General features: G+C 40.2%; 1 protein-coding gene across 1 annotated transcript in view; it reads right to left on the bottom strand.

Moving 5' to 3' along the window:
* Positions 1–11857, bottom strand: part of RAB21 (RAB21, member RAS oncogene family) — a 29931-nt gene extending 18074 nt beyond the window's left edge. The window contains exon 1 of the mRNA XM_004462019.4: positions 11297–11857. Within this exon, the coding sequence (XP_004462076.1) occupies positions 11297–11446 (150 nt within the window). The 5' untranslated portion in view covers positions 11447–11857. The remainder of the gene's footprint in view (positions 1–11296) is intronic.
* Positions 11858–19722: the final 7865 nt, after the last annotated feature.

Raw genomic sequence — 19722 nt, 5'->3', positions numbered from 1 at the left:
TTCCTATATATAAAAACCAAAATTTTTCTTAGAGCATTTATTTAATTTCATGTTACCTCATCTACTCATTACAGAAAGGAAAATTCTAAGAAATTTCTAAGATAAGAAACAAAAAATATTTACTGGTGATTTACTTAACTGAATGAATACCAATTGTATTCAAAATGTTTCTGCAATCATTTTATAATTCAAATATCTAATACATATTTAATAATTGTCCTAGGTTTTAATCCACAGAAATGAAAGGAAGAGGCTCCAGCCTTTAAGAAGCTTAGTGTCTATTAGAGAACTAAAAATGTAAAGAGGGGGAAAAAGACTTGGCCCAGTGGATAGGGCATCCGCCCCACATGGGAGGTCCAAGGTTCAAACCCCGGGCCTCCTTAACCCGTGTGGAGCGGTGTGAATGCATGCAAGGAGTGCCCTGCCACGCAGGGGTGTCCCCCGCGTAGGGAAGCCTCACGCACAAGGAGTGCGCCCTGTAAGGAGAGCCGCCCAGCGCGAAAGAAAGTGCCAACTGCCCAAGAATGGCGCCACACACACGGAGAGTTGACACAGCAAGATGACACAACAAAAAGAAACACAGATTCCTGGTGCCGCTGATAAGGACAGAAGTGGTCACAGAAGAACATGCAGCGAATGGACACAGAAGGCAGACAACTGGGGGGGGGGGGTAGGCGAAAGGGAGAGAAATAAAAAAATCTTAAAAAAAAATGTAAAGAGGGAAGCAGATGTGGCTCAGGCAGTTGGGCACCTGCCTACTACACAGGAGGTCCCAGGTTCAGTTCCCAGTGCCTCCTAAAAAAATAAATAAAATGAAGATGAGCACACAACAAACAGAGAGGAGAAGACAATGAATGCAAACAATGGGGGTGGGGAAGCAATAAATAAATAAAATAAATCTTTTAAAAATATGTAAAGAGAATTATAATATCATGTGGTAACTGTTAAAATGAAGAGTCTTGCCAAGTATGAGGAGAGTGCTAAGAAAGGAAGTGCAAAGCCTGCCTGAATGAGTTAAAGGTGAAAATCTCCCCTTTAGGAGTAGTAGGGGTTTTCCTGACAGAACGCCGAAGCCACTGAAACCTGAAACAGATGTTCTCCCACCCTACGGGGAACTCCAAGTTGCTACGGTCAGTGCCAGAGATGAGACCACAAACACAGGCAAAGGCTGAATAAAAAAGATCCTAGAATTCTATGACCAGAAGTGTAGACTTTACCTTGTGGGTCTTAATGAAACCTGTTTCAAGACACCAGACATGTTTTTTTTAAAGAAGTGTACAACAGTGAGATATATTTGGGAAACATTGCCTATTGCTCAGTATCACCCTTGTAAATTCACATTACCACATTAAGGTTCTGTTGAGGGTCTGTCAAAAGGAAGCCTGGCTAATTATTTTCATCTCTGTATTTTCCAACTCATTTGATCACAGAATATCTTTTTCCCAGGAGAAATACCTATTGCACACTAAAGAATAACCATCAAGAAACAGTACTGTTGGCAATGTAGAATCATTAAGGGTTTTAAGCAGTGGGGAAATAGAAGATTTCTATTTTAGTAAAATGACTCTGGGATAGGAAGGGAGGTTGGACCTGAAAGGACAGGCAGAATGCTACTACAGATGGATAGAAAAACAAAAGAGCCTGAAAGACAGACTAGAGGGAACAGAACAAGAGCTATTAAAGAGGAAATACTGTCAGATTCCAAAGAGTCAGTTGACATGTTTAAAAAAGGAAAAGAGAGCCAAATTCAGAGCTATGTTGAGATAGTCACATTTAGGAGTATCTGTTAGAAGAAAGTATAGAGAAGTTAAGACAGTGAAAAGCTAGGATGGTGGATTACTACTGAAACACAAAGGAAATGACTTCAGGAAGGGCTTTTTGCTATGGCTACACTAAAAATGAGAACTAAGAAAAAGCTACTGGATTTAGTGATTGAAGAGTTCAGAGACAGATAAAAATGGCGAGAGTTAGGATCAAATCCAACAATGTCTGCCTTCAAGGAGATTTTATTAAATGAAACAAAGAAAGGGTAAAAAAGTAAACTGAACAGCCAAAGGAAAAATTTGGAAAACAAGAAGACCAAATAAATGTTATGACAATTTAGGTGAATAAAGGATTTCTCCCATTCATTACAGTATAGGGGCTAAGAATAAGAATTTTGGAGTAGACACATCTGGACTTGAATCTCAGCTTTGCCATTTACTAGCTGTATAATTTATTTGACCTCCAGTATTTTCATGGTTTCAATAACAATGCTATACAGAATTCCACCCAAATATTAAACATAGGTTAACTTAAATGCCTCTCTTCTTCCAAACATATTTAAAACTGAACTGATCTTCCCTTCAAAACTGGCTTTCCACTTTGACTCTAGTATTTTGATCACATTCTCCATGTCACTAAGGTTTAGAATCTTAGAAATTCTATCACTGAGTCTTCTTCCTTATTTGTCATTCCATACTCCCAATACACCTACAAGCTTTGTTTAGTTTTCATATTTTCTCTGGGCTTCTATCACCACCAGCCTCATTTTATGTCATAATATAAAAACATTTGGTCTCTCTCCACACTCTGCTCTGCCTTTAATGCCAAACAGTCAAAAGGCTGAAATTACCTTGTCTTTTTTTCTTTTTCTTTATTTTTTAAATTTATTTCTCTCCCCTCCCCGCCCCCACGGTTGTCTGTTCTCTGTGTCTATTTGCTGCGTCTTCCTTTTTGTCTGCTTCTGTTGTTGTAAGCGACACGGGAATCTGTTTCTTTTTTTGTTGTGTCATCTTGCTGTGTCAGCTCTCCGTGTGTGCAGCGCCGTTCCTGGGCAGGCTGCACTTTCTTTCACGCTGGGCGGCTCTCCTTACGGGGTGCACTCCTTGCGCATGGGGTTCCCCTACGCGGCAGACACCCCTGCATGGCACAGCACTCCTTGCGCGCATCAGCACTGCGCATGGGCCAGCTCCACACGGGTCAAGGAGGCCCGGGGTTTGAACCACGGACCTCCCATGTGGAAGACAGACGCCCTAACTACTGGGCCAAGTCTGCTTCCCCCTTTTCTTTTTTAATCACCCCTATGAGACATAAGGCCAGACCTCTTAGATACCATGTGTAGTTATAATATTTATTCTGAGGCAGTGTTCTTAATTCTGTTACATGGTAGTGGAGACAGGGTAATGATGAACTTTTTTGAGAATCTAATGAAAACTATGAACAAAACTACTTCCAAGAAAACTGCACATGTATATACCAAAAACAATATCCACATACTTTCAAAGCATTTAAAAATCCCTGGCAACCAAAAAATGGAAACAACATAGGTGTCCATCAACTGATGAATGGATAAACAAATTGTAGTATATACACACAATGGAATATTATTCAGCTCTAAGAATAAGTCACGAAGCACATGAAAACAAGGATAAACCTGAACGACATTATGTTGAATGAAGCAAACCAGACACAAAAGGACAAATATTATATGATTCTGCTATTACGAACTGAGTATAAGGAGCAAACTCATGGAGTTAACAGCTAGAATATAAGTCACCAGAAGATAGAAGAAGGTTAGAGAATGGAAAGCTGAGGTTCAATGTGAGCAGAATTGGTAAAAAGGTTGTTCGGAAATGTTTGGAAATGAACAGAAACATGTTGAAAACAAATCAGAGTGTTTGTAATTAGCAGTGCTAATATATGTGTATGATAGTGGCTAAAAGGGAAAGTCTAAGGCTGTGTAAATCACTAGAAAGGAAAGCTAAAAAAAATGAACATGGGAACTGTATAGCATAGTGAACCCTCTTGTGAAAAAATGAGTATGGTTAATAGTAAGTGAGTGTTTTTCTCTGAAACAGAACAAATGTATGTAAATGTTTCAAAATGTTAATATTAGGGTGATATTTGGGTAAAAATACAACCAAAGCAAACTATGGACAGTAGTATACGTAACATAAGTAACCTTCTGTCAATAAAAGAAAAAGAAAAAAAAGGCTAAGTAAAAAGAAACTAGACAAAAAGTACTACATATTGTTTGAGTCCATGTATACAGAATGTAAATACAAATAAATTATAGAGATGGAAACAGACTAGCAGTTATGTATGACACAAGAAGGACAGAGAGATTGAGAGGTGACTACTAAGGGGTAGGGGTTTTTGTTATTTTTTTCGGAATAAGGAAAATGTTCTAATGTTGATTGAAGTGATGCACACACAACTCTATGATTACACCCAATGTCATTGATTGTATACTTTATGGATTTTATGGTTTATGAATAAGTTTAAATAAAATTGATTTATAATTTTTTAAAAATCCCTGGCAACATCCCAGTGAAGAATCCCTCGTTCTAGAAAGGGAAGAGGAAATTGGCATTTTTATATCAATTGAATTGATATCACTTCAAAGTGTTCTAGGAAAATAGGAAGAAAAAAACAGTACATATTATAAGCCAACTAGTGTGGTTGGGGCTTTCTCACTTAAACTTTACAATAACCCTGTGAAATGGGCAATTTGCTCCATTTTATAGTTGTAAACCTGAAACTTAAAAAGAACCAAGGTCATACACTTCAGCCTGGTGCTACAGTGGGTGGAAGCTTGTCTGAACCCACAGTGCTCTTCTCACTGCACCAAGCAAACAATTTACACATTCCCTAACCTGACACTCCTCCCCTTGGACACCAAGTGTTCCTGGACACCAAGTCACCTCCCAAAATATTCTCAGGTAAGGTACAAAGTGACAAGGATAGGTAATGGTATATTTTCTACCCAATACCTACAAATCCTGAGAAATGGCACCACTATCTCTTCTAATCCTAATGATTGCATCTTCCAAATTACAGGAGGTATTAAAAAAAAAAACCGCAGGAGAATCACATCCAACAGCCATGTGGGATCTAAGTCCCCTCTCAATTTAGAGGTGGAGTGGACATCTCCATTCCAGGGTCCACAAGATGGAGGAATATAATATGGATTGGAGTAGACTTGCTGGTATTCTACTATGGAACTGTTGTGACTCTAGCAGTGGAAAAAATTGTATCGTTGATATGGAGATGGTGGCTACCGGAGTTGCTGAGGGTTGGGAGAGGGAGGAAGAGGTGTGATATGAAGCTTTTTCGGGACTTGAGTTATCCTGAACAATACTGCAGGGACAGATGCAAAAGGCTGTTTATCCTGCCATAACCCACTGGATGGGGGGGGGGGGGGGGAGTGTGAACTACAATGTAAACTATGGTCCATGCTGTGTGGCAATGCTCCAGGGTGTATTCACCAAATCCAACTTATGAATGTGCCTCACTGATGAAAGGGGATGTTGTTGATATGGGAGGAAGGAGGAGGTATATGGGAACCTCTTATGTTTTTTAATACAATGTTTTGTGAAATCTATTTATCTTTTAAAAAAAGACAATTAAAAAAAAGATTTTTAAAAAATCAACTAACTTATTGGCTCAGGCTATCATGAGTACCCATGCTTATTTACCTAATATCTGATCCAAAATTACAGTTGATAACTAAAAAATAACAATAAAAAAATTTTAATTGTTCGGAAAAAAAAGGATTACAAGAGAAATATAATAGGAACAAAAGTATTTGCCAAAGAAAAGGCTTTTCATAACTTGTTTAACTGATTTTTTTAAAGGTTCTTTGTTAATAGGGTGACTTGCTATACTTACTAATGGCAAAGCAAACTAACACAGAATCTTATAACTATAAGGAACTTGTTGAAAACAATACTGTTACTGAATTATGGACAAATACTTTCCTGTCTTTTTCTAATATGGACTGGGGTGTGTGTATGTGTGTGAGTAATCAAACAAAATATGTTTGCTAGATTTGCTAACCCTACTGCAGGTTTAAGTATTTTAAAAGTATCTATTACCACTTCTAAATGTAAGGTATGAAGGGATTAGATAATTTATAAAATTATTCTCTGTAGCAAGGCAATAAAAATTATCAGAAAACCAAGTTGGTGCTTAAGTAATTCTACATTTCTTGTCCTTAATTTCTAAAAAAAGAGGTATTATAATCAGTTTAGAGTCTAAACAAAGCTTTTCAAAAGAAGAGTCAAAGTCATTTCTAAGAAGTAGCTCAAATCACAAAGCAAAAAAATGGCAGTCAGATATGTAATACTAATATATTAAGAATTCACAGCCACAATTCAGAAAAACTCTTCTTAAAAAAAAAAATCACCCAACCTTCTACAGCCCGTATGTACAACTAGCTAGTAAAATACTGGGGGGAGGAAGGCGCCAAAGACTTTACCTATTACATTTTTAAAAGATATTGCAATGAATTGGCTCAATCAACATTGATGGGCTTCCAGAGCTATTTAAAAGGTATTCCAGGCATTCAAAATATTAATCTTCAAACCAGGAAATGAAGATTCTTAGATGCAAAGAATAAAATTAACTCCTAGAACCTGAATGCTGGGTTGTGCTTGGGAGATTAAGGTGTTTAAAAATAAAATATAAAATTTTTTTCTTGGCTTAAAGAAAAAAATGGCACACCATAACTATTTGCGGACTTCAGAAATTTAATCTAAGTCTTAACTTCCTCATTTGCCAAACTGTCAGGATACTACCTGTCCAGTCAATCTTGTTTTGCTAATCAAATGAAAGGCATCCATGCTAGACTTCAGGAGGCAGAATGGTAGAATTCCACAGATAGAACTCTAAGATGGAACATAATTGTTGGCTTCTCTTTTTATATAGGAAACTGTCAAAAGGGATACAAAGCACTTAAATATGACTACATAATCTTAAAGCACTTTAAATAAGAAAAAAAGGGGTACATCTAAATAGAAGGAAGCAACAAGCACCAATCTAAGGACACACAAAAAAGAGGAGGTAGTGACAACCAAAATGACACAATCATGTAAGATTAAAGTCTGAAAAGCTAACTGATGGCTAAAGTATGGTAACGATAGGATAAATTTTGAATAACAGCCCCTCCCTGCCAAGTAATGTTTCGAAACAAAAAATTAAAGGAGTCCAGTGCCCCTATTAAATTGTAAGCCTTTACTAAAAGCTTCACATATATCTTCCAGCTAGCACAATGTTTGATATATAACAGGTAATAAATGTTTCTTCAATTTAATTGCTTAAATTCAGTAGTATTGCCTTAATAAATGTCAAAGAAAACGCAGTAACTCTTTCACTCTAATTGTCTTTCTTGTCTCCGTCAAGTTTATTGAAACCTCAAATCGAAAGGGAAATCACACAAGACAGCATAAGTACTCTATATAAGCTCAACTTTCCCAGGCCAGATAAATGATCTTCACTTTACAGAAAGCTAACGTACAAGATTACTCCAAAACCTAAGTAACCTAAGGGGAACTAGGGAAAGTGGCAGGGCTAATACATGGCTAATGTCAAAATTTTTCAGAAAAGAAGGGGATTTTAGAAATATAAATTCCAGACAAAACTCTAGACTGGAATTTTTTTTTAGTCATATAACCTATAAACAATTTTAAAATGTACTCATCCCTCTGAGACAGCATGGGTTCTTAAACGATTCATGCCAAATTAATCTCATTACCTTTCTTGGCATAGTTAAGATGAAAGATGAAAAAAAAACAAATTAAGCACAATTTATTCATCCAACAGCAAATATTTATCAAACATACCAGGCACTGTGCAAGATGTTTTACATGACTTCAAGTCCAAGTACTTTCTCTACCACATCATATGGACTCCTAATATGAGTACTGCATAAACAATGTACAGCTTTTCTACTGCAAAACATCTCATTATATCCCCTATGGGCAAGACTGATGTGACTAGGGCAAAAAAATTATGAGTTTGTTATAATGGAATAACCATTTTCATTAAAGGATTCGTGTCCACTTGATAGTGGCCTCTGCAAGTCCATCTGAAGCTGTTTTCTGCTTCCACATCATTAATATGCATAGCACGCTTTTAAAATGTTTCTCACTCAAGGGGAAAAAAGAGGGAATGGACTGTGACCCATGCAAAGCCTGAAAAAGCCACATTCTAAGATTCTGCATTCCTAAGGAAAAAAATGCACCATTGGTCATGCATCTTTGGACTGCAGTGAGACTTGCTACAGATCTGTACTTGACCTTCAGCCTGTTCTTTCAACATCTTCATTGAAAGAAATGACACTGAAGACATTCTTAACCGAACTTCCAGGTAACAAAATTAAAATCCAGAAAATAGAAACTATGCCTTGTTCCCTGCATGCCCAGGACTCAACCCAGTACATGGCCTACAGGAGTTCAATCAATGTTTCTTGAACTACAGAATTAAGATTTAAAGGGATATTAGCAGGCATATCTGTTGGAGCAAATCTAGCATGGCCAAATTTAATGGGTCAAAATACTAGGGACAAAAAGACTTAAGTACAAAACCTGAGAATAGAATATGTGAGGGATGTAATGCCTTAAAAAAAAAAAAGCAATTAAGACTAAAGATGGTTTCGTTGACAGCAAGCCCAATATTAACTGATGTGACAGCTAACCAAAAAGCTCACAGAATTTTTTCTACTTCATCATTAGAAAAGGATTCTCAATAGAGGAGGTGACAGCAGGAACTTTCCTGCTCAGTTCAAACCACTCCCTGAATCATTTCTACAGTTCAGAGCATCAAACTTTAAGGAAAGAACAATAATTATATATCAAGTGTCTAGAAAAGAGATGTCAGAAAAGTGAAAGATTTAAAACAATGTCTTAGGAGATCCAAGTTAAAGCAACAATAGTTGCTTACTCAAGAGAAGACAAGACTCAAGAGGATATGATAGCTGTCTTCAACTATCAGAAGGGATGTCATGTGAGACCAAGATTCAGAGGGCAGAACTACAAGAGGAAAGGTTTTGGTTTTACTAATGGAAAAACTTATTGGATATTAGATGTGTCTGACAACGAAATGGGCACCTCAGGGCATAGTGAGGAATGTCTATGTATCAATTCATCTCACCTACAAGATATTCAAACAAAAGTGGACAATCACTTAAGTGGGATATTAAAAGACTGAAGCAGTGAACCATAAACGATCTCAAGTTCCTGTCACAATTCTTTGAAATACTAATGCACAAGAGTGTAGTGTGCAAAACACAAGGTATTTTACAAAGATGAGTCATTTTGTTAACAAGAAAATAGAAAAACTCTTCCTCTCATATCTTCTGATGGATGATATAAAAACAGATCTTCCCTTCATTTGGAAACAAAAGTATACAAGGCTATTTTTATAGGTCACAATGAAGTCAAATTTCTCTGAGAAAGATGATTAGGAAAAATGGGATGAACTGATATCTAAGAAAAAGAGCTTAGATACAGTGTTGACTCCATTCATTGGTATGTAACAAAATCCTCAATTCTGTAATATAATCCATATACTGTTTGTAATAACATATATGATTATTAAAATTATGACTGCCTTGGCTTTCTTATACTGGAGATCTACTATAACTTCACCCTCTCCTGTATAGATGACAGTGTTTTCCCTCAGATACTTAAAAATCTTTATCCTGCTTTTCATTTTAATGATGTTTTAGAAAATGGTAATAAAGGTATAATTTTTAGGTTGAAGTATTAAATTATCTTTAAAAGAAAACATTGAGAGCTCAGTTATACCGGTTTATCTCTGATTTGAGACCTGTAGGACAAAGGAAACCTAAGGGATTGTTTACTAATATCCAGAAGCAGTGTGACAATTGCTCAAGATCTAAAGTCAGACCTGGGTTCAAATCCAAGCTTGGCCCACTTAAAGTACCAGGACTTGCTGCAATGCAACCACCAGCAAATTACTCAACTTAACCAAGCCTGTTCCCTCAGCTGTAAAAGGAGCTGATCCACCTCAAAGGCTAGTTTAAGAAATAAAGTACTTAGCACAGTAAGAACTCACTAAATCCTAGTTATTGTTATTACTTTGCCTAAATTTTCTAAACTTCCAAATGATCATAAGTATTTATTCTACAAATTTCCTCAATCCAATACACAAGAGTCTTACTAGCCACACCCAACAATGACAATTCACTATTAAGAAAAGAAGTGTTTTTGGAAAAGCATTTAAGAAGAAGGAAAAAAGAGTAGTGTCCTGAACATTCACTGTTTGAGATACCATGCTTTATACAGAAGAAGTATAAACAGAGGAGTAAAAATAGAACATGGAATCAGAACCTGAGCATCTCTGACAATTCTGGCTTCCACAGTTTAATAATAGACCAAATATCAACTGTCACAATTAGGAGATTGTGCATTCTCTTAAATAATGCCCATGTTCTTGCACACTACATAATTACTAATTAAGATCTATTGCGCAATTTGGAGCAATAATAATAAAAGAGTTTACACTGGGACAGGTTCTAAGTGCTTTTACAAATATTTATTCTGACAACAGCCTTATGAATTTAGACTATTATTATCGCAATTTTAACAGAGAAAGAAACTCAGGCATAGAGAGGTTAAGAAACTAGCTGAAGATACACCGCTAGTTAAAAGACGGGAGGTGGGATAGACAGGAACAAAAATCCACCAGACTTTGTCTCTGTGATCCAGTCAGATTAGGATTTTTTTCCTTCTAACACGTGCAAACTAATTTCTTGGGGGTAGATTACAGCTCCCAAAATATCTTGGTTTCACACCCAATGAAGGATTACATATTAACACTTTTCGGACTAACCATAAGGTAAGTGCAGAAGAAAGCAGGGGATTAACTGTAAGGAAGTTATTTACATGACTTGTGGGTCCTCACAGAATTTAAGTGACCCACAAGTCAGACCCACGTAGGCAACAAAAAAAATTGCGTAACCCGCACCAGCAAGCGGTCATTTCAAAAACCCTCTAAAGACGAATGTTTTGCCAATCAGAACATTACTGTAAGACAGGACAAAATGGAACTTGCATAAACACTTAGTCATCAATAAGCGCTGAAGTTATAAATCACCTACTTTCGTGAAATCAAGTCCACAGCTAAGTTCCTAATTCCGAAAAAGAAAAACGGCTGACAGTGACTGTGGGATAAAGGCACTAGGGCTCTGGCATCAAAGGAGGAAAACTAGCCCACCGATGGGGATTCCCCACGATGAGCGCAGCCACCACGGTGAACGTTGGGGATTTTAAGAGGGCGCTTCTAGTGCCCTCGCAACAGCCTGTCGTCACGCTTACAAGCTGACCCCGCATGGCCCCAGGGTGAGTTCGGAAAGGCAATCCGAAGGCGGATGTGACAGGTCTGAGATTTGCAAGCCCAGCTCCAGAGGCCCAGGGTAGAAAAGTCCTGCCAACCCCAAAGGGGCAGGGGCCGCTGAGGCACCACCTCCCGCTCTCGGGGGCCGCCGCAGCCCGCCCCTGGGGATCCGCACCTGCAGAGTGGTGATGTGTTTGTCGTTGAACTTGTTCTCACAGTAGCGCAACACCAGGGACGTCTTCCCCACGCAGCCTTCCCCCAGCAGCACCACCTTGAAGGAGTAGGCTCGACCCGCCGCCGCCCCGCCGCCGCCGGCCGCAGCCATCCCGTCGCTTCCTGGCCGCCCGAGACCTAGAGCCGCGCCGAGCTTCCCACAGCCGCCGCAACACCTTCACAACAGAGGCCGCCGCAGCCCCCTCCACCCGGCTCCGCCGACCCGGGGCGCCGCGTCCACTTCCACCTCCCGGCGAGGCCTGGAAGGACGGAAGGAAAGTCCGAGAATGAAGGGCCCCAGCCAACACGTCAAGAACCAGAAGAAAGGCGAAGAGCACTCCTTCTCCGCCTCCTCTAATGGCGTCTCCTTCCTCCTACGTCACACTTCGGGTCATGTGATCGCCGCGGCCGAGGGCGGCCCCTGGGCCCCAGGCCCGAAGACTTGCCCGGACGTGGGCGGGGCTTCTGGGCCTGTTCCCGGGGCCGAGGTGAAGGCGAGTCGGGTGCCTACGCGCAGTGTTCCACACACCGAGGCTGCCTGCAAGACACCAGCCCTGCAGTTAGTGGAAGCCTCCGGAAATAGGAAACCAGTAATTTGGAGCAAACTCAGCTCAGGTAAAATGTTGAAATACAAGCTATTGAACTCCCACACTGAGAGTCACTGTAAACCGAACCCAAATCCAAGCATAATTATACAGGTGAAATCGAGTTAAAATAAGCATGTAGAACAGTTCAAATGGGAAAAGCTACCACAGAAAGGTAATGTGAAGCTCTCAAAGTTTGTGTAAGAGAGGAAGAGTAACCCTACCAGTTTTGACGGCGTTTGTAAGGTTAAGTTTATCAACTACATTTAATATATGTGAGTCTTGGTGCTTCGAATGGCCCGTCCTTTTCTCCCCCTGTTCTCCCACCATTTTTGTGGATTTAGACTAACCTCATGATCTCCAGTGTGACTGCCTGGGGCCCCTCAGTTGCTGGATTTTGATGAACCATACGGAGTTGAGAAGTCAGATGATGCTTATTTGTTCATTTCAGAGGGAAAGTTGGTCAACGTCTTTTTTATCTCTTTGGTTCATTCATTCATTTATCAGTAAACAAATATTCACCATCTACAGTATGTCAGGCACCGTCCCACAAATGTGATCCAATCAAGCATGGCCTCTGTCCTCATGGAGCCTACAGTCTAATGAAAACCAGAGATAATTAAAACAGTGACAATGAAATATGGCAAATGGTATGATAAAAACATGTGCATGGAACTGTAGCATCACAGAAGAGTAGCACTTAATCCAGTCTTTCCAGGGAAGATAGGTCAAACCCAATGGACACACTTCTTTGTCTTTAGTTTTCTTAACATTTCAGCAGATTTGACTCAACTGACTATGCTGTCCTTCCTGGCACATGTTCCTCCCTTAGCCTCCAGGTCATCATTGTCTTCTACTTTTCTCCTATTTCATCTCTTTGCTGAATCTCCCTTCCCTTCCCAATCTCCAAATGTTAGAAAGTTCAGTTCTCGTCTTAAAAATTCTCTCCCTAGGTCCCATGGCATTAAATGTCCTCTAGATGTTAAGTGATTTTTTTAAAAATTTATTTATTTATCTCCCTTTCCCCATGGTTCCCTCCTCTGCTCATTGTTTTGCTCTCTGTGTCTGCTCATCTTCTCCAGGAGACATGGGGAACCAAACCTGGGACCTCCTGCATGGGAGGCAAGTGCCCAATAGCCAGAGCCACATCCGCTTACCGTGGGCTGCAGCATATGCTGGGCTTGTGGCATCTAGCCTGTCGTGGCAGGTTGTGGTGTCTAGCTGGTTGTGGTGGGTTGCGGCCAGGTGCAGCATCTACTCATATTCTTTAGGAGGCACCAGAACCCAAACCTGGGACTTCCCATGTGGTAAACAGACGCCCAACTGATTGAACCACATTTGCTTCCTATTGATTTTTTTTTAAGATTTATTTTATTTATTTCTTCCCACCCCCTTGTTGTTTGCATTTGCTATGTCTATTTGTTATGTGCTGGTCTTTTTTTTAGGAGGCACTGGGAACCGAACCTGAAACCTCCCATGTGGGAGGGAGGCACCTTATCACTTAAGCTACCTCCACTCCCTGCTTTGTTGTATCTCTCACTATGTTTTCCTCCTTGTGTCTTTTGTTGCATCACCGTGTTACATCAGCTCTCTGTGTCTGCCTGCCAAATCAGTTCACTCTCCTTCTCATCTTCTTTAGGAAGCACCAGAAACTGAACCCAGGGCCTCCCATGTGGTAGGCAGGAGCTCAACTGCTTGAGCCACATCTGCTTCCCCCATTGATTGTTTTATTCTTTTAAGATTTATTTATTTCCCCGCCCTTCTCCTCCTCCCACCCTGCTGTTTTTGCTGTTTGTGTTGTCTTGAATTCAATCCTGGAGACCTCTGAGAGGTTCCCTGTCAATTGCACCACCTCAGTTCCAGGTTTCTGCTGTGCTTCACCTCGACTCTCCTCTTGCCTCTCTTTTGATGTGTCAACATCTTTCTGCATTACTCACTTGCACAGGGCACTGGCTCACCACGCAGGCACTAGTGCAGGCACTAGCGCAGGCACTGGCTCACCACACAGGCATGCTTTCTCTTCTTCTTTTTCACCAGGAGGCCCCAGGGAATGAACCCAGGTCCTCCCATATGGTAGGCAGAAGCTCTATCATTTGAGCCACATCCGCTTCCCCCCATTGATCCTTAAATTTATATTTTCCATTCTTCATCTCTCACCTGAGTACCAGACTTGTACAGGCAACTGCCCATTTAACAACTTCACCTAGGTGTCAATAGACATTTCAAACACAATGTATTTAAAATGGATCCTTCAAATTCCCTCCAAAAACTGTCCTTCCTCTGGTTTTTCCTATATCAAAAAAATACATTGTATGTTTATTTGCTGGAGCTAAAATCTAGCAGATATCTTTCAGTTCTCATTTTCTCTTACTTCCAATTCATCATTATGTTCAGTCAATTCTATCAAAATAGAACTTAAATCCATCAACTTCTCTCCATCTCCACCACTACTCTAATGCAAGCCTCCATCAACTCTTTCCTGGGCTACTTGCAATATCCTTCTAACTCATCTGCCTGCTTCACTTTTGCCCCATTGTCTCTGCAATCTATTCTCTAACCAGCAACTGGAGTGATTTTTCAAAAATAAATCACATCACTCCGATGTTTAAGATACTTCCATAGTTTATTGACCTTAAAATGAAATTAAAAATCCAAATTCCTTACTGTTGCCTATAAAGGATGATTGATCATGGATGATCATGATATTGCCTGTTTTCCCACCCTCATTTCATACCATTCTCCCCTTTGTTCACTGTGCCATCCTCACCTGCCTGTATTCTCTTCCTCTTATTTGTCTCGTCCTTTCCCAACTCTGGGCTCTTAAATGTAGTTTCTTCTATCTGGAATGTTCTACCCTCAGCATTTCTCATGGCTAGCTCAAACTTATCCGTCAAAATTAGCTTGAATATCACCTCCTTAGAAAGGCTACTCTCACCACAATTTTTTAAGTGACCTTGGTTTCTTCACATTTTGTAATCACACTCCTAACATTTATTTGTTCCCATGTTTATAAACTCTGTGAGACAGATTCCTTGAAGTCTGGTACACTCTTGAGCCTCCAGAGCCTATCACTGTGTCCAGCACATAATGGGCTTTCAATAAACACTAGCTGAATAATTGCCATGGGATAATATTTTGATATTTTAACCTATGGGTATTCCTCCTAGTATCCCCTATTATTTCATGACCCATAAGGCATCTTTCTTTCAAAGGAGGATTATTACAGCAGAATGCAGTGAACAATATGTTAGTTTTTGGATTTGATTTTCATAAGTCCAAGTAAGTTTTCACATAACATACATTTGGTAGAATATATAAGCAATCAGAGTCACTACTTGACTAATAAATATTAGTTGAGAATTAGAGGGAAAACAAGAGAGCTAGACATTTGTGGGTATTCCTGTGGCAGATTCCAACCTCTTCTACTTTGCTTTCCTCTACTACAGAGATAATAAGAGAAACACTTGAATATATAGCTTAGAATTACAGCAGTTATCTTGCATCTATGAAGATAAACATCACATGCTAAGGGTGGCAGGACAAGAAAACAGAAAGTAGTAGCCTTGAGTAAACACCTTAATCCTGTACTGGCTATCCCTGAACTTGCTGGATACAACAGACACCTAAGTTATTTAATCCACTGTAATAGGGTTGTCTGTTATTTTCAGCCCAATATATTCATAATAAAAATACCCCATATAATTTGCAGGCCCCAAAGGTCAAAGGAAACTTTTTTCCTTTCCCTCAGTGAATTCCAAGAAGGAGCATACTTTGTGAAGTTCACATGTGCCCAGCATGGACCAGAAGCCATACCGTAGAGGTGACTGCATGGAGTATTCAAGCAGAAATCTTGCAATTAGACTCACAAAGTGTGATGGTTAGGCTAATGTATCAATTCGGCCAAGTAATTGTGCCCAGTTGTTTGGTAAAGCAAGCACTGGGCTAATTGTACTATCAGGACATTTATGGATGTTAGTGACTTTACTGCATAAATAGCTGATTACATCTACATCAATCCGGAAGATTGCCCTCAGCAAGGAGTGAAGTTTTATTCAATCAGTTGAATACCTTAAAAGGGGGAGGTGATTCCAGCATTCAGGGAGAATTCCCCAGCTTGTGTTTGGACAGCCACAGTCTCCCAAAACTCATCAAGGACCTTCACTGGACTTTCATCAGTGCCCCTGGTTTGCAGCCTGCCAGCGGAACCTGGACTTGAGCATCCCCGTGGTTAGATGAGAGACTCATAAAATCTCTTACTATTGACAGATATCTCCTGTTGATTCTGTTTCCTTAGAGAACCCTGACTAATGCACAAAATTTCCCTCATGCCAATGATAGAGTCTTAAAACGTTTCTCATTAACTGATGAAGAGCATTGATAAAGCGGAAGAAAGAGTTAGAATTGGAGAGAGGGTAACCAACCATCCCAGTTTGCCTGAATGTCCTGCTCCAGGACAACCTCTCAGTCCTGGGCACATTGGGGCAGTTGGTCAACGTATTTGAAGGGACTTTATTGCTGGGACAAGTAGAAGACACAGTTCCCTGAGAATCTGTTGCTAAGACAGGGAGGAACAAGAAGGTCAAGTGGGTATGAGGGTGTGGATAGATGGTAGATGTTGGGTGTAGAGATGATAACAACTGAGCCCCCACTGACTACCATCTTAGAACTTCTTAGGTCTCTGCAAACATAGGCACAACCTGAGCAAGATGTTAAAGGGACTCTGAATTGACTGAAATTACCCAAATTGAGATTTAGTTTCTATTACCCCATGGAATTGGAGCCAAAAAAAATTTAAGTTCAGTTTTAGAAAAATAAAGTTTCTCACATACCTGAGTTTGTGGACCAATATTTTGTACCCTCTATAAAGTAAGTATATAATTTGAAAGCCAAAGGAGAAAGATAAATCAGCCAAACCAACAGATCGGTATTCAGCTTTCAGGGCAGAACATACTGTGAAATAAGTATGAGAGATAAGATAAGCACAGTTGAAAAACTGAAAGTATGTGAGGATGCATTGTAAATAAAAGGGAAGTGGTGAGAGATGAACAGAAAGAGGAAAACAAGATTACATAGTTGAAAATCATGTTAAGAATTTTGGACTTTATCATAAAAGCAATGAGAAATTCCTTAGGACAGTACTGTTCTAAGTGTGACCTGCAGACATTAGCATCAGCTGGGAGCTTATTAGAAAGATAGTTTCTCACACCTCACCCCAGACCTGCTAAATTAGAACTTCTGGGGTGAGATCCAGGAATCTGTGTTGTAACAAGCCTTCTTTGTAATTCTTTTTTTTTCCCTCCCCCCTCCACACCCTGCTGTTTTTGCTGTCTGTGTCCATTAGCTGTGTGACCTGTATCTATTTATCTTTTTTTGTCTTCTTATCTCTCTCCTCTAGGATTCACCAGGATTTGATCCTGGGAACCTCTGATGTGGAGAGAAGTTCCCTGTCAATTGCACCACCTCAGTTCCTGGTCTCTGCAGTGCTTCACCTCGACTCTCCCCTTCTTCTCTCTTTTGTTGTGTCATCATCTTGCAGTGTGACTCATGCAAGTACTGGCTCACCACACAGGCACTCACACAGACACTCGGCTCACTGTGTGGGTACTCGGCTTGCCATGCGAGCACTCGCCTGGGCACTCGGCTCACCGCATGGGCACTTGGCTCACTGCACAGACATTTGGCTCGCCACATGGGCACTGGCTTGCCACTCAGGCATGCTTTCTCTTCTTCTTTTTCACCAGGAGACCCCAGGGATCGAATCCAGGTTCCCCCTATGGTAGGCAGAGGCCTTATCACTTGAACCATATCCGCTTCCTCTTCTTTGTAATTCTTACCCATACTTAAGAGATAGGGTTACCCATGCTTAAGAGATAGAGTTAACAAGACTTGGGAGATGAGAAAGAGAAAGGAATCTACGTTGAATCCTATATATCTGGTTCAGGAAACTAGTAAATGTTAATGCCTTTCACTGAAATGGGAAATACAGGAAAAGAAAGTTTTGGCTGTATTTTTTTTAGTTTTGTATATGTACATTTTGAAGTGCCTAAAAGGTACCCAAGTGAAAAATATCTAGTAGGCAATTGTCTTTATGGATCTGTAGTTTGGGATAGAGGTCTGGGCTTGAGAGAAGAACCAGGGATTCATCAATGGAGAGAGGGAAGTTGATGCTAAAAGAGTGGATGAGATCTCTAAGAGAGTGCAAAGTGAAAAGGTCAAAGGGTCCAGGTCAGAGCCCTGTAGACCTTAAGAGATGACACTGACTTTCACATGGACAGAGGACTTCAGGGGAGATGGTGGACTAGAAAGACATGGGATCTCTTTTCTCCTGGAAAAATAGCTAGAGGACATGCAGAAACAGCATGGGAAAAAAACTGTCTAGGGTTTAGAACATTAGGGGAATGCTGGACACCACCCAGAAGAGAAAGGGACAAAGGAAAAGAATTGTGATGGCAAAACTGAGGTAAAAGCAGCAGCTGCTATTGCTGCCATCCTCCTCACACTATAGGAACCTTTGAATTCTCAGGTTTCAGGGACAGTGGCTACAGACAAAGAGGGTACCAGGGATCCACCTCACCAGGAAAGGGGAGAGAGAGGGACATTGTCTAAGACTGACCCAGCTTTTGACCCACAAATTTGGTCTGCTGGGTCCCACAAGCTCTTCCAAGCTGGGTGGGGCCATGCCATAGTTTGCTTTGGGAGCCAGTTCAGGACTAAAGAGATCAAACTCTCTCAACCTCCCACTCTACTAACTGGGACTGGTTGTTGAGGATGCAGAGGGGAGGGGAATTATCTCCTACTCAGGAAAAGGGAGGGGACTGCCAGCAAAGGTTGGAGAACTGCCTCTGAGAACATTTGAAATATGAAACTCTTAACCTCCAGGAAGAAACCTCTCTCACATTAATCCAAGATGTGTTGTAGGAAACACATTGAACTGAGAGGGCTTCCAAGAGCGCCATCTTCTGGCAGACCAAGGAAGTGCATGTGAGGAAAGTCAAAGTAAAGAAGAAAGGCTTTTTCCGGCCTTTCCAGCCTCCATCCCCAAGGCCCATGGAAGCAGGTCTGCAACCCATTACTGGGTCCAGAGCCCAGTTTTGAGCAACTAACAGGGACAATCCTAAAGACCCAGAGCAGATTGAACCCAAAATCAAAGAACACACAACCTCCTGCCACTAAATCCCTACAAAACAAAGAGAAATTGAGCATCTGAGTAAACTTACCATCCTAATCAGATACCTAGACAGCAGCAAAAAATTATGAGCCATACTAAGAAAATGGAAGACATCAGGAAAAGGAATTTATCAAAGCCCCAAAAGAGACACAGAATTTGAGACAACTAATCAAGATGCACACAAATTTCCAAAATCAAATTAATGAGCTGTAAGACAAAGTGGCTAAAGAGATAAATTACATCAAGTAAACATTGAGAAAGCACAAGAAGAATTTGAAATCTTGAATAGAAAAGGAACAGAACATGTGGGAATGAAAAACACAATAGGTGAGATAAAAAACACATTAGAGGCATACAATAGCAGATTCTATATGATAGAAGAAAGAATAAGTGATACCAAAGACAGACAGCTGAAATTGAAGACAGAAAAGAACAGCAAGAGAAAAGAATGGTAAAAATTGAACAGGGGCTCAGGGAGATGAATGAAACCATGAAATGCAATAACATATGTGTCATGGGAATTCCAGAAAGAGAAGAGAGAGGAAAAGTGGCAGAAAGAGTATTTGAAGAAATAATAGCTGAAAACTTTCCAACTTTCATGAAAGAAATGAAATTACATATCCAAGAAGAATAATC

Source organism: Dasypus novemcinctus, chromosome 12, assembly GCF_030445035.2.
Source record: "Dasypus novemcinctus isolate mDasNov1 chromosome 12, mDasNov1.1.hap2, whole genome shotgun sequence".
In the NCBI taxonomy this organism is placed as follows: domain Eukaryota; kingdom Metazoa; phylum Chordata; class Mammalia; order Cingulata; family Dasypodidae; genus Dasypus; species Dasypus novemcinctus.
The sequence above is the reverse complement of the archived record's forward strand: the minus strand, read 5'-3'. Positions and strand labels throughout refer to the sequence as shown.